This window comes from Carex rostrata, chromosome 10 (genome assembly GCF_964058835.1).
Source record: "Carex rostrata chromosome 10, lpCarRost1.2, whole genome shotgun sequence".
Taxonomy (NCBI): Eukaryota; Viridiplantae; Streptophyta; class Magnoliopsida; order Poales; family Cyperaceae; genus Carex; species Carex rostrata.
This window is the reverse complement of record NC_135927.1, coordinates 4,759,173-4,772,659: the sequence shown is the minus strand read 5'-3', so window position 1 is coordinate 4,772,659 and position 13,487 is coordinate 4,759,173. Positions and strand designations below refer to the sequence as shown.

The window sequence follows — 13,487 nt, the reverse complement described above, 5'->3', positions numbered from 1 at the left end:
CAGATGTACTTGCACCATTTGTTTGTTTCATAATTAGCTAAGGCAAAACATTTTCTTAAGAAGTACTTACACCATTTATTACAGATTTCATGCAGATCTCTTTTCTTGTACGGGTTTTTGCTCAGACGATACTGTATGAATGAACTTCAAACATATTAATAACATATATAAAAATTAATCTAAAATCATACATAATAGAAACAGGTGATTGACAAACTTTTGAAGAAGAACGTGAAAAACATCTGATGATCATCTCTATGTTCTTCGTTATAAAATAGCCACATTTCTAGTTGTTGTTTTGTGTAGGGCACTAAAATGTGTATTCATAAAATATTAATAAAATATAAGAATAAAAAACCTGTATTCGAATGGATTAATTCATAAAATATTGGAAAGAGGTAGAGAATAATTTTAATGTAAAAGATGATTTAGACATGGTGATCTATTGTCCTCATTCCTCACTGATTTAGTGTCTGATGTATTAAATAAAATTTGCAAACAAAAATCTCAATTAGTTCGATTCATCTTAGGTATGTGTAAATTTATTTTTATATAAAATCAGTGTTAAATCTGCATTTTGCAAATAATACTGCAAATAGTAAAATGATAGATGCTCTTAAATGACTTTCGGTAGGTTTTAAAGACCTATCTTGTATGAAAATAAACTTTTCAAACAGTATGCGTATAGTATGGATCGCGTGGAAGTATTTTTATATTAATATGTATATATATATATATATATAGAGAGAGAGAGAGAGATGGGCTATGGTGCATTGGATCATAAATCACCGGATTCAAAGTCCAAATGACTGATCCAAATCGTTTATCTTGTTTTCCATATTAATATGTGTTTGGAGACCAAATTTTATATTTTTTTGGAAATATTTTACTATTTGTATAAAATATCCTTGTTCATATCTTACCCGTACTCACTAAGATAACAAATAAATAAACGAATAATGTGTAATTATAAAATAAATTGATAATTTATAAAAATATAAGAAATAATCAAATATATTAAACACAGATGTACGTAATTTCATAAAATTTAAGAATTATTATTTTTTATTTCACTATTTTAAAAATATGAATTTTCAATTAAATAAAATGATATAAAATATTTTATAAATCAATTGAATCATAATGATTAACACGATACAATTATATGAGAACAAATAAAAATATCGTATATCATCTAATATTTATTAATCATTATATAGGGTAATGAATACGAAATAGTTTTTACTTGTACCCTTATTCAAAAACTATTTTTTTTTTTTTTTACCCGTACTCATATGTCATACCAGTTATGTTAACAAAAAAAATATACCTTAGTTATTATTACAATATACAATAATTAATGTTACAGTACAAATTGGCACAACATATAATAAAACCTGGGCACCAGAAGTACTAGACTTTTATAGAAATCATAAAATATCATGGTACACCTTGTAAGCATTTATGGCATTGAATGTTTATGGAATTTGTGCATTACACAATAATAAATATTTATTGTGTTTTGATAATTATGTCAGTATTCCTTCATCTTAAAAAAAAAGTAATATGATTATTTTTATTGGGAAACAGGAACTTGAGGTGAGTTTGGCATGTTCAACACTTTTTGATTGCCAAGCAAAAATAAGGTAATTTTCTTATGATAAACAATTAAGCAGGCTAAACTAACAATGATGGATCATAAAATTTATTTGATTTATAATTATAAAAGTAAAAAATTAGTTGAATGACGTCACTTAAAGGTTTTCCTGTCTCAAAATTCATAAAAGAAATTTATGATAGTTGTTTTTAGTTAATTGTTTTATAGAGCAATGGAGGAAACTAATTTTAAAATTAAATGAAACGATTGTTCAATGAAAGAAATGTGAATCTTTCTAACATAATTAAATTATTAGATTGTGAGTTACATTTGACCTCATAAACAATATTTTCTTGATTATTTTGTTCCAATGACATTAAAAATTAGCATCATTACAGCAGTTCAAATTGATAGCATGAAATTTCAAAAAGTATAATTAAATGGTATTGTATATATGTATGTATTACTTCTAATTATGAAAGAATTATTCATGCATATATAAAATTTTATAACTACGTACTATGCCTTTGACTTTATAATGTAATAATTCAAAGTATAAAAAATTAAAAATTATCATAGTGAAGCAGTTGATTCAGGAAAAGTTCTTTGTAGTTAACTAATAATTAATATTTGCACGAAAAGTTAAATTAATCTTAATTTCTCAAGATCTAATTCTCAATCTCAGTACGTAATTTCTTTTATGGTACCAAAAATCTTTAGAAGAACAAATTTCATTCCTAAAATATTAACTATTTTGTAAAACCGATTTTGTGTCACTTGACAAACATTAACCTTTTAATATTTTTATTCAAACTAACCCTTGTTCTTTTTTAATTTCTTGATCCGTCATTCTTTTCCAAATTAACTTTAGCTGCTTTATTCCATTCCCGGCCCACAAGTGGAATAAATTATTCGCAATTGAACAATCTTGTGCTCGGTTTCTTTTATATTCCCGGCATGAGAACATAAAGTGATCGGTACAATTTAAAACTATACAAAAATTGTAGGATGAAGATCAACCCGTAAGTAGAAAAACAACAATCAAATTTTCATATAATTCATCTGTCAAAAGAATAAAATTACAGAAAACAAAAAAGCAAATTTAGTAGGAGGCCAATTATGTAACATCAACCATGTGTACAACTAGAAATTTCATAAGAAAAGCAACCTACAGTGCACCCTATATCTAATAATTATATTTATATGTAATGCTCACGTGCTGTAGTTCAGGGGGCAGATGAAACTTAATGCTGCGGTCATTTACATTGACGTATTTAAGATTTGGCATGGCCCCCTCTGCCACCGTTAAACTCTTCATAGAATGATATCCCAATTTCAAGTATTGTAGGACAGGGAATCCTGCTGGACAGAATATTCGACCAGATCTGTAAACCATCCAATTTACCACCTTCTCTCCTAAGCAAAGTTTCTTCAAGCTCTTCAACTTTCCAAGCTCTGGCATTGGATTTTGGTAAAAGCCGGATATTTCAAGTGTCAATTTAAGGAGGTGTGGTGGAAACAATCTAGCATCTAAGGGGACATTCGCTGACCAAACTCCATTTAAGTAGAGAGATTGTAAATCTTGATAATTTGGGAGTGCTTTTGGGTAAACAACCTCCATTCTGAGAAGAGTGAAATTATCATGACGTAACCCTGAATCAATACTTAGGGAGACCAGAGAAGGTAGCGTGACAAATAGATTACTGGTGAATCCAATCGGATCAGTACAATCATCTACAATAACAATACCTAATTTACAAAGGTTGCTTAAAAGGGGCATCTTCTTATTAAAATACACCCATTGCAAGGTCTGGATATTTTTGAGCCCAGCTGTTGTTTTTGGTAGCTCGAAAGGCTTAGAACACATCACATGCCTCAATGTATCAATTGACCATAAACCATTCGGTACTTCAACACCAGTTCCGATTCCTTGCATATCCAGGGTTTCAAGAACCTTCATACGATGAAAGGAACATTTCGAGATGGGAATTTGGCATCTTCTTAACCCCAAGTATTTAAGGTGAACCAAGTTTTCTAATCCCCTGACCAGGTCAACATCATGGTTAATGACTCCGTCAAGTACTAGAACTTTCAGTAGCCTAAACTTACGGAAATTAGGTATTTGGCTCCAGCCATGTCCCCCAGCCAATAATAAACAACGGGAATATTCTAAGTGCAAAAGGTTATTGCGCAGATGGGAATTATCATTATGGGATTTCAAGGAATGAAACGAAGCACGTCGGATTTCTCTGTTCGGCTTTTTGGAATCTGATTCTTTTGAGAAACCCATAACAAAGTTTTCTTCCCTGGCTTCGTGCATTGCTAAGTCACGGAGAAGATCATGCACATGACAGCGCTTGATCGAACCATTCACGTGTCGGCTTGATACTTGAATCATACTCCTGAAATAATTTTGGTTCATAAGCAAGTCAGGAATACAAAAAATATTGTAATAATAATAGATTAGTTAATTACTTCCTACATTGAATGTTAAAATTAAGTTATATATGTTGATCATTAGGATGACTGAAATTAAAATAAACAATAAATGCAATCTGTATGATACTATAAATAAGAACTTTAAATTTGAAGAGAAATATTTGAATGAATATATATATATGTTGGTTAAAAACTCTGAAATTTTTCAATGTACCATTTTCTCAAAAAAAAAAAAAAAAACCCAAATAACCATGGTTTCTATACAATTATAAATCTACCATGGCCGCATCTATGGGATGTGGACCCAATTACTGGGGACCGCATCTATGGGATGCAGCCCCAGTCCACATCCATTAGATACGACCCTATATTTTTTTTTGTTTTTTTCTAAGTATGAGAGATTCTCAGAGGATACGAATTCAAATTTAAGTTATAATATATTATTTTATTTTATGGTTATTTTTCACCGAAAACTCTAGAAGTTTATTCGCTAATATCTGTAAACTTATTTTTATTACAAAAAATCCAATAATATATATTATTTTATATATTTTTTATTATTTTCACCGATAACCCTAAAAGTTTATTCTCCGATAGTCCTAAATTAATTTTTATTACAAAGTAGTCCAATAACATATATATTATTTTGTTTATAATTATTTTTCACTGAACACCCTAAAATTTTATTCATCGATAACCCTAAAAAGTTTAATTTAGGGCTATCGGTGATTAAACTTCTAAGATTTTCGGTGAAAAATAATCACTAAATAAAATAAAATAATATATATGTTATTGGACTTATTTGTAATAAAAATAAATTTAGAGATATCAGCAAATAAACTTCAGGGTCTTCGATGAAAAATAATCCCAAAATAAAATAAAATAATATATATGTTATTGGACTTCTTTGTAATAAAAAATAATTTCAGGGCTATCGGCGAATAAACTTCTAGGGTCTTCTGTGAAAAATAACCATAAAATAAAATAATATATATGTAATTGGACTTCTTTGTAAGAAGAATTAATTTAGGGCTATCAGCGAATAAACTTCTAAGGTCTTCGGTGAAAAATAGCCATAAAATAAAATAATATATTATAACTTAAATTTGAATTAGTATCCTTTGAGAATCTCTCAGACTTTGAAAAAAAAAATAGGGACGCATCCCCTAGATGCGGTCTCTAGTAATTGAGTCCGCATCTCTTAGATGCGACCGTGGTAGATTTATAATTGTAGAGAAATCATGGTTTTTTTAGTGTTTTTTTTTTTTTTTGGAGAAATGGTATTTTTTAAAAATTTCGGTTAACAAGTGTTGGAATTAATAATATTAAAAAAATTGATTTTTAATTTTGAAATTCTTATTCCTTACACAAAATAATACTTTTGCACACCCCTAGTCTCCGAAATATCAAATTTTGATTTTATCCTTGGAATCGTGTTTTAGTATCAAACCGTATCGATTGTTTCTTTTGCAACGGAAGTGAAAGATATCTAATATAGAAAAAGCTTTTGCTGGCACTCTGTAAAAAAAAAAAAAAAAATGAGAGCACGCTTGGTAGAAGGTTTACCAGGAAGAAGCTATTTATTAGAGATGAAATCATAAAACATGAAGGGGTGGTATATATGATACTTGTAATAAATAATAATAGATGAAGGAAACTATATCATATTGCATGCAGCACATATCGATTTTGTAGTAAAGAGTATTGATTATTTTGTTCGTCAGGTATACATGATTATTTTGTAGTAATGAGTATTAATTAAAGGCGTTGTAGCTTATTTTGTTAGTCAGGTATTTCATTTCACTTTTATATAAATTTAATATGGTATTTTTCTACTTCTTCTACTCTATTATGAGAACAAAATTGGAGTATATATCATGTGTACCTGAATTGTGTCCTATGAGGAAATTTATTTGTGACAAAATTTTTTGCAATAATATTGTAAAGGAAGGCTGAAATAAATCAAAGGATAAAATAAAAAATAAATATATAACCTTCATCAGGATAAAAAAAAATCACTAAATAAAATAAAATAATATATATATTATTAGACTTCTTTGTAATAAAAGTAAATTTAGAGATATTGACAAATAAATTTCAGGGTCTGCGGTCAAAAATAATCACAAAATAAAATAAAATAATATATATGTTATTGGACTTCTTTGTAATAACAAATAATTTAGGACTATCGGTGAATAAACTTCTAGAGTCTTTAGTGAAAAATAACCATAAAATAAAATAATATATATGTAATTGGACTTCTTTGTAATAAAAATTAATTTAGGACTATCGGAGAATAAACTTCTAGAGTCTTCGTGAAAAATAATCATAAAATAAAATAATATATTAAAACTTAAATTTGAATTTTTAAAAATAAAAATGTGTATATTAAATGATTCTAGATGTTTATTTCTATGATAGCCCTAAATTAATTACAAAAAGTGTTCTCTGAGTATATATCATGTATACATGAAATGTGTTCTATGATATTTAATTTGCCATTAAAAAAATTGTAATAATATTGTATAGAAGGCTGAAAAAAGTGAAAGGATAAAAGAAAAAATAAAACATATAACCTTTGAAAAAGTTCGTAGAGGTAATCCTCGGCTGTTTCCTCTATCGTTTTCGTTCTTTCTTGTGGTATGAACCCCTCTGCTACCCACATTCTTATCAGACGCCTTGCAGAGATCTGACAGTCCTCAGGAAATAAAGCAAGATAAAGGAAGCACGCCTTGAGATAATAAGGCATATCTTCGTAGCTCATGGCGAGGACGTCCATGCAATCTCTACCCTCTGAGTGCCAATCCATTGTTCGCAACACTCTCCCCCACGCATGATAGTTTCGATCTTTAGTTAAAAGTATACCACCTACTACTACCAAAGCTAGAGGTAACCCCTTACATTTCTTTGATAGTTCATTAGCAAGCTTCAGGAGTTCTTCGCTAGGTTTTTGATTAGGGAGGGCTTTTTTGAGGAGGAGATCTAGGCTTTTCTGATCATCTAACAAGTTTAGTTTGTATTCCATATTGGGGTCTGCTGATATTGCAACATTGATAGACCGGCTGGTAATCAGAACACGACTTCCATTCTTGTCATCTGGCAATGCATTCTTCAGATGATTCCATACATCAACCTGCCATACATCATCAAGAATAATTAGATATCTTCTGCTACTTAATTTTTTCTTGAGCTCCCTCATTAAATATTCCACATCTAGCTCCTTCGGTACAGAATCTATGATTTGACGTAGCATCCTTTTCAGGAGTTCAGTTAGACTGAACTGTTGAGAAACTGACAGCATCATATGATACTCGAACTCTGCCATCGCACTGGATATACAAACAAACAGAAATATACTATTAGATTGATTTCTAGCACAATTTTTAACAATAGTCATCACGGCAACTATGTATTCTAAGATATGAGCAATTATTTCTTAGAAATTAATAACTATCTAATTAAGTTTTTCCGAACCACTTAAATATATGAATGTCAATAGCGAAACATATTGATAATTATGATTAACAAATAAGTTAGCCGCTAATAAATACTGATAAAATGATATTATTGTTGTTGTTATTATTATGATTATTATGATTATTATTTAAATTGGGAATTTTGGAAACACTGTTAATAATAATGACATTGCAACCTAGCTAGTCTTGCAATTATTTATCTCATCATAACATAGTTGAAAAAGAAATATCTCACTTGCCTTTTGTATATCATATGTGCTAGGGTAGTCTTTCCTAGACCGCCGGTACCCACAATGGTTATGACGGCCCGCCTTGGAGTTTCCTCACAGCGCAGCAACTTCAGAATGTTGTCCCTGTCGGCATGCAGGCCTACGACTTCAGTTTCGTCTACTTCAGAATAAGTAGCTCTCCGAGAAGGCAAGATGACTGCCTCTCCCACCGGTATGTCTTGCAGGGCTATGATTCCATAGTTCTCCCTGCTGTTCGAGATCTCTTCGAGTTCATTTTGGATGCTATCGAGCTTCGTGCCAAGTTCGTGGATAAGAAGCATGTTCGGCTGCTTCTTGAGTTTCTGCAAAAAGCTATGATTTTGGTTATAATCAACTTCGAGAAAGAACGTGTCGATTGTGTCCTCGATGCGATATGCCACATCGCGGAGCTCATTGAGCCAGTTGTGCACCCTCTCATCTAGTTTTCCTTTTGAATCCGCATCTTTCAGGCAAGACTGGATTCGGGTTAGCTCACGTTGCGCCCTTTTGACTTTCTCCCCAACGCTACCCAAGAATTGAATTTCTTTCGCGATGATATTAGCAAGCTTGCCGACCACAATATTCACAATAACCGCCTGAGCCATTTCTCTCTCTCTTTGGAAATAATGTGCACTAGTGTAAGGGGATGTTATTAGCTAATGCAGATGACTATGCTAGGCAAAGATAATGTGTTTATATAGGCGAGCTACTGGAAAGCAAACTGATGCTATGTCTATTTGAAAAAATAAATTTAATTCATTTTGCAATTGATGCTTTGTCTAATTTACCATGTCCTAATTTAGTAATTATGTAATAGGTGAATTACCATGTCCTAATTTAGTAATTATATAATAGGTGAATTACCATGTCCTAATTCAAATTATAATAATGAATTGTGAAAATAAATATTTATTTAGACATTGAAAATAATGAATTGTGAAAATATTTAACACTTTATCTCAAAAATAACATTGAATTTTTGTTTCTTATTATTTAATTAGGAGGGTCGAATGTCCTATCCTGCTTTCATTATAATAATATTATGAATTATGAAATATTTAAAATTTTATTTTCTAAATAAAATTTGGTTATATATATGACTCGCTTAATGGCTTTGTTTATTGACCCATTGCATCCTCATTATTTAAGTTATGCCACACAAAATCTCAAATGCATATTTTCAAAACCTCTGTCCGTCATAATCCAATCATGTGGTTATAGGAATAGGGACAATGATCCTCTCCATTACTGTAAAAATTCCCTTCAGTTTACGGATTGAGATTAACTCTCAATCTAAATGCAAGCAAGAAAGAATCTATTTTGCTGAATCAGCAGCTGTCTTGATGTCCTCGGAATCCTAAACTTTCAGCTATTCCAAATAGAAACACAAACTTCAATATACTTGATAAAGAAGTCCTCTGAAAATTGAATAAAAGTGTAAAGGTTTGTTGTTGTATGTTACCTGCATTGCATTAGTGCGGCTAGAATGCAATGATCGGCTCCTTTCTTCTTTGTGCCAGGAATTACTATCTTTTCTTTGCTCATTCTTGAATAAGAAGATGGACACTATAGTGCAAATTAAATAGAGTATAAGCAAGCCAGAAAATATGAGTTTTGCTTTCCTCATATATAACTATGGTTCTGGTCATCATTTACTGTTAAAGTTTCAAGTTTCAACTCAAGTAGGAATACCAGTAGGAATACCTACTTGATGGGTTGCATTCAAATTACGAATAAATCACGAATATAGACCACTGTGTTTAATGGGTTGCTTCAAATCAACTCAAGTAGGAATAAATCACGAATATAGGCCACTGTGCTTAATGGGTTGCATTCAAATCAAGTAGAAAAAACTAAAATAAGAAAATCGAGCGCAACTTAGTGAGATACCAGTTGTGAGAGAGAGCGAGGCCTGTGCGCGAGAGGGAGACGATGAGGAGGCTAGAAACTTGGGAACGAAGCGGTGGGAGACGGTGCGTGTGACGCCGCGACAGGGAGAAGATGTGGCGAGATCGGCAAACTCGACAGGGAGGAGATCGGCGAGCTCAACAGAGAAGAGAAGAAAGACCCAATGGGCGGCCCGGCTCGGATCAGATCGACTCGGTTAGGGAAACGCTCTTCAATTATGAGTTCGAGCTGAGTTTGGACTCAACTCAAATTGAGCTCAACTCAATTCGGCTCATTCAAGAGCCCAGCTCAAAGCCCATGAGCCGGCCCGGATCCTTTAGCAGGCCTATCTACCACTAATTTTGTGTGGTTGTGTTGTCGATGGACTTTTTCACATAAAAGGGCAATTTCAGGTATATACCCCTTAAAAAATTCAAAACTATTTATTGTTCTATCTAAATTCATAATATCATTTATCCTTCTAAATTTAAAAAAATTTACAAATTTAGTCATTTTATTGCATTTTCTAGTAAAACTCAATTTTGAATGTGTAAAGCACCCAATTTATCCATTATTTAAAAAAATATGTAGCATGTTGAAGGAAAATGTAAGTCTTAATTGGTCGGTTTCCGAAGACAAATGGTTCAATTCTATACTTTTGATGTTTACACGTGTATATCTAATGTCATTGTTTATGCGTTAGAAGTAGAAAATCATCTATTTTTCCTTGAAAATTGATCAATTAGAAGACTTTTTTTAACAAACTACATTTTTTTTTGTAATGAAGGGTAAAACGGATACTTTTTAAATTGAAAATCAGTTTTAATATAAAAACCAATAAAATAGGTAAATTTGTCAGTTTAAACTTAGATGGTATATATTATATATTTTATGATGAATTTTAGAGGGGAATACGTAATTTTGATGCTTTTGAGGGATATATATGAAAGTCCCCCGAATAAAAATATCCAATCATACCATCGTTCTTTTATTTTGAATTTTTTTACTTTGAAACTGGAAAAAGATAATTGAAGTTGATTTTGATTACCGCTAGCTGTATGGCGCTGTTTGATTCTAATTAAATATACTTGACAAAATACAATAAAAATATTCCACAGCCATTGAATTAAATAATTGAAACTGATAGACAATAATGGTAAGAAATCTTTCATTTATTGGAAGCAAATATCTGTCTGTACAATTCCTTGTCAAGTTGCCATCCATTTATTGGAAGCAATTACAACATTCATGACTACAAACCGGAAAATGCAACAAGTCATTGTCCAACTAATTGATAATTTATTTGCTGGAATTTATTACAACCGTTCCTGATTCCCCATTTCAGACGATGAGAGCAACACGTGCGAATTGACATGAGCTTAATTTCCATCTCCATTAGCGAGAGAGAGAGAGAGATGCTTTGGTCAGATATGATTGTTATTAGCATCTTCTCTCAACATATATATGAATATGTATTCAAAATATCAAAATTTACGATAAGAAAGTGTGAACCTAATTTGCTCATAATATTCTTTGTTTACCAATTACCATAATACAGTTACTTTTGAAATATGAGTTGGAGATCAAGTCCCCCAGTACATTTCAAACCCTATATATTAATACAGAGGATTTCTCTATTTTGTGAGTTTCAAACCCATTACCTCTCACGTAGGAGTCATGTGTTTTTGTCACTAGACCAAATTAAGACAATTTCTTACCATAATACAGTTACTTTTTTAAAGATGCTCTCCTTGGCATGTGATATGACATCTCTCTAATCATTTTATTTCCAAGATAATTTCGTTACTCTTCAATTTTTCATATCCATAAAAATCAATAAAGATTTTCACTAAATCCAATCACTATTTGTAATACGCACAAGAAACTTGTGTTTTGTGAAATGATAAATAAGTACATTTTGTGGTCATTGAAGTAAAAACTTATTTAATATTTGTTAGGTCTTCTGCCGGGCCTTTCAATAAAAAAAAAAAAAAAAAATTGTTAGGTGTCAATGGTTTTTTTAACTACGGCTATTTAGTATGTATATTCTTTGTCATGTATATTGCAAAAGATATGAGAAAGTAATCAATAAAGATTTTTACTCAATTCAATCACAATTTGTAATAGACACAAAAGACTTGTGTTTTGTGAAATGATAAATAAGTTCTCAACAGTTCGTATATTGAATTTTCAAGTATATATTATATTTTAGTTTAGCTATTAATATGATTTTAATTATCCAAAATTTTAAGTTTGTACTTAATTAATCAAAGTTAAAAATTTAGGTTATAAAAGGATCATTAATAAACTCCTCATATTGCTACCCAAAAACTCTACACACTACCAGCAACTACAATGAAAATTATTTTATACTGAAAATTATAACAAGACTCGTACAAATCAACTCTCAAGTCAAGTCCTTGGCCTTTGCTTTCTAAAATCTCTTGGCCTCTGTCTTTTCATAGTAATTGCAGCATCCATAAACGAAGATTCTCTTGGACCATGTACTATTCAACTTATTCTCTCTCTTGGACTATGTACTATTCAACTTAAAAATCTTAAATAGAGATCATAGGCAAAGTAGGAAAATTGTGTAAGACTGAGTATAATCTATTTAGCTTGAGAAAGACCTAGAAACGGACCTATACTACTCGAACAATTATTTGAAATATACTCATAATGACTCCACTGGAACCGGATCACTTGCTCCCCTGTGGACAGAAAATTTCTGCCTCTAAAGTAACTGATGCGTGAGTCTCGGGTGAGTTTTGATATTTAAATATTGTATATAGTTTTGCCTTAAAATCCATCCCAAACTCACATGTCAGTGAATTTAGAGACAAGAATTTTTTGCCCACATGGAGGCAGAAGATTTGGTTCCGACTCCACTTCACCAAAAGTAAGCCATCCCGTAAAAAAGGATATGGATTCATCTCTTAGGAAGACAAATAAAAAGAAAATAAATGCTAAATTCCCCACGCTCTGACAAGACTAGAAATCCTTGTATATATTGCTTAATTAGTTCTCCAACAATGGAAATATAATTACGTTTATTTGTCATTCTTTTGTTCTCATATAAACCTATATTGTAAAGATATGAGAAAGTAATCAATAAAGATTTTCACTCAATTCAATCTCAATTTGTAATAGACACAAGAGACTTGTGTTTTGTGAAATGATAAATAAGTTCTCAACTCTTCATATATTGAATTTTCAAGTATATATTATATTTTAGTTTAGAATATGATTTTAATTATCCAAAATTTTAAGTTTGTACTTAATTAATCAAAGTTAAAAATTTAAGTTATAAAAGGAGAGTAGAACTAGGGTGTTCTTAAGCTCACCAAAGTGTTTGGCGAGCTCAACTCCAAAACTCATCAAATCGGTTTCAAATGACGAATCTGAACGGTTGGAATTAACCCGCCTACCTTACGGGTGATGAGCCTACATGTGAAAATTTTAAACATTCGAATTAGTTTAGTATAAAGTCAAGCGGTCAAAAAATGTTCAAAAAACGAATGCACTAAAATTAATTTATTGACCTTCTAATTTTGACCGATTGATTTTATACTAAACTAATTCAAATATTTAAAAATTTCACATATTGACACATCACACGTAAGATAGGCGTTCGAACCATTCGAATTCGTCATTTGAAACCGATTTGATGAATTTTGGAGTTAAGCTCACCAAACACTTTGGTGAGCTTAAGAACACCCTAGTTCTACTCATAAAAGGATCATTAATCAACAGCTCATATTGCTACCCAAAAACTCTATACATTACCAGAAATGACAGTGAAAAAAAAAACTTGATACTTCACATTCAGTTCATTGTTTT

The 13,487-nt window shown here is 31.0% G+C and overlaps 1 protein-coding gene across 1 annotated transcript; it reads right to left on the bottom strand.

The window, feature by feature from the left end:
• Positions 1–2,596: 2,596 nt before the first annotated feature.
• Positions 2,597–8,446, bottom strand: LOC144561035 (putative disease resistance RPP13-like protein 3). The gene is made up of 3 exons (XM_078310254.1): positions 7,752–8,446; positions 6,613–7,365; positions 2,597–3,999 (listed from the first exon to the last, which is right to left on the bottom strand). Exons 1-3 carry the CDS (start codon positions 8,363–8,365, stop codon positions 2,784–2,786), a joined length of 2,583 nt encoding a protein of 860 aa, XP_078166380.1. The 5' UTR covers positions 8,366–8,446; the 3' UTR covers positions 2,597–2,783.
• Positions 8,447–13,487: the final 5,041 nt, after the last annotated feature.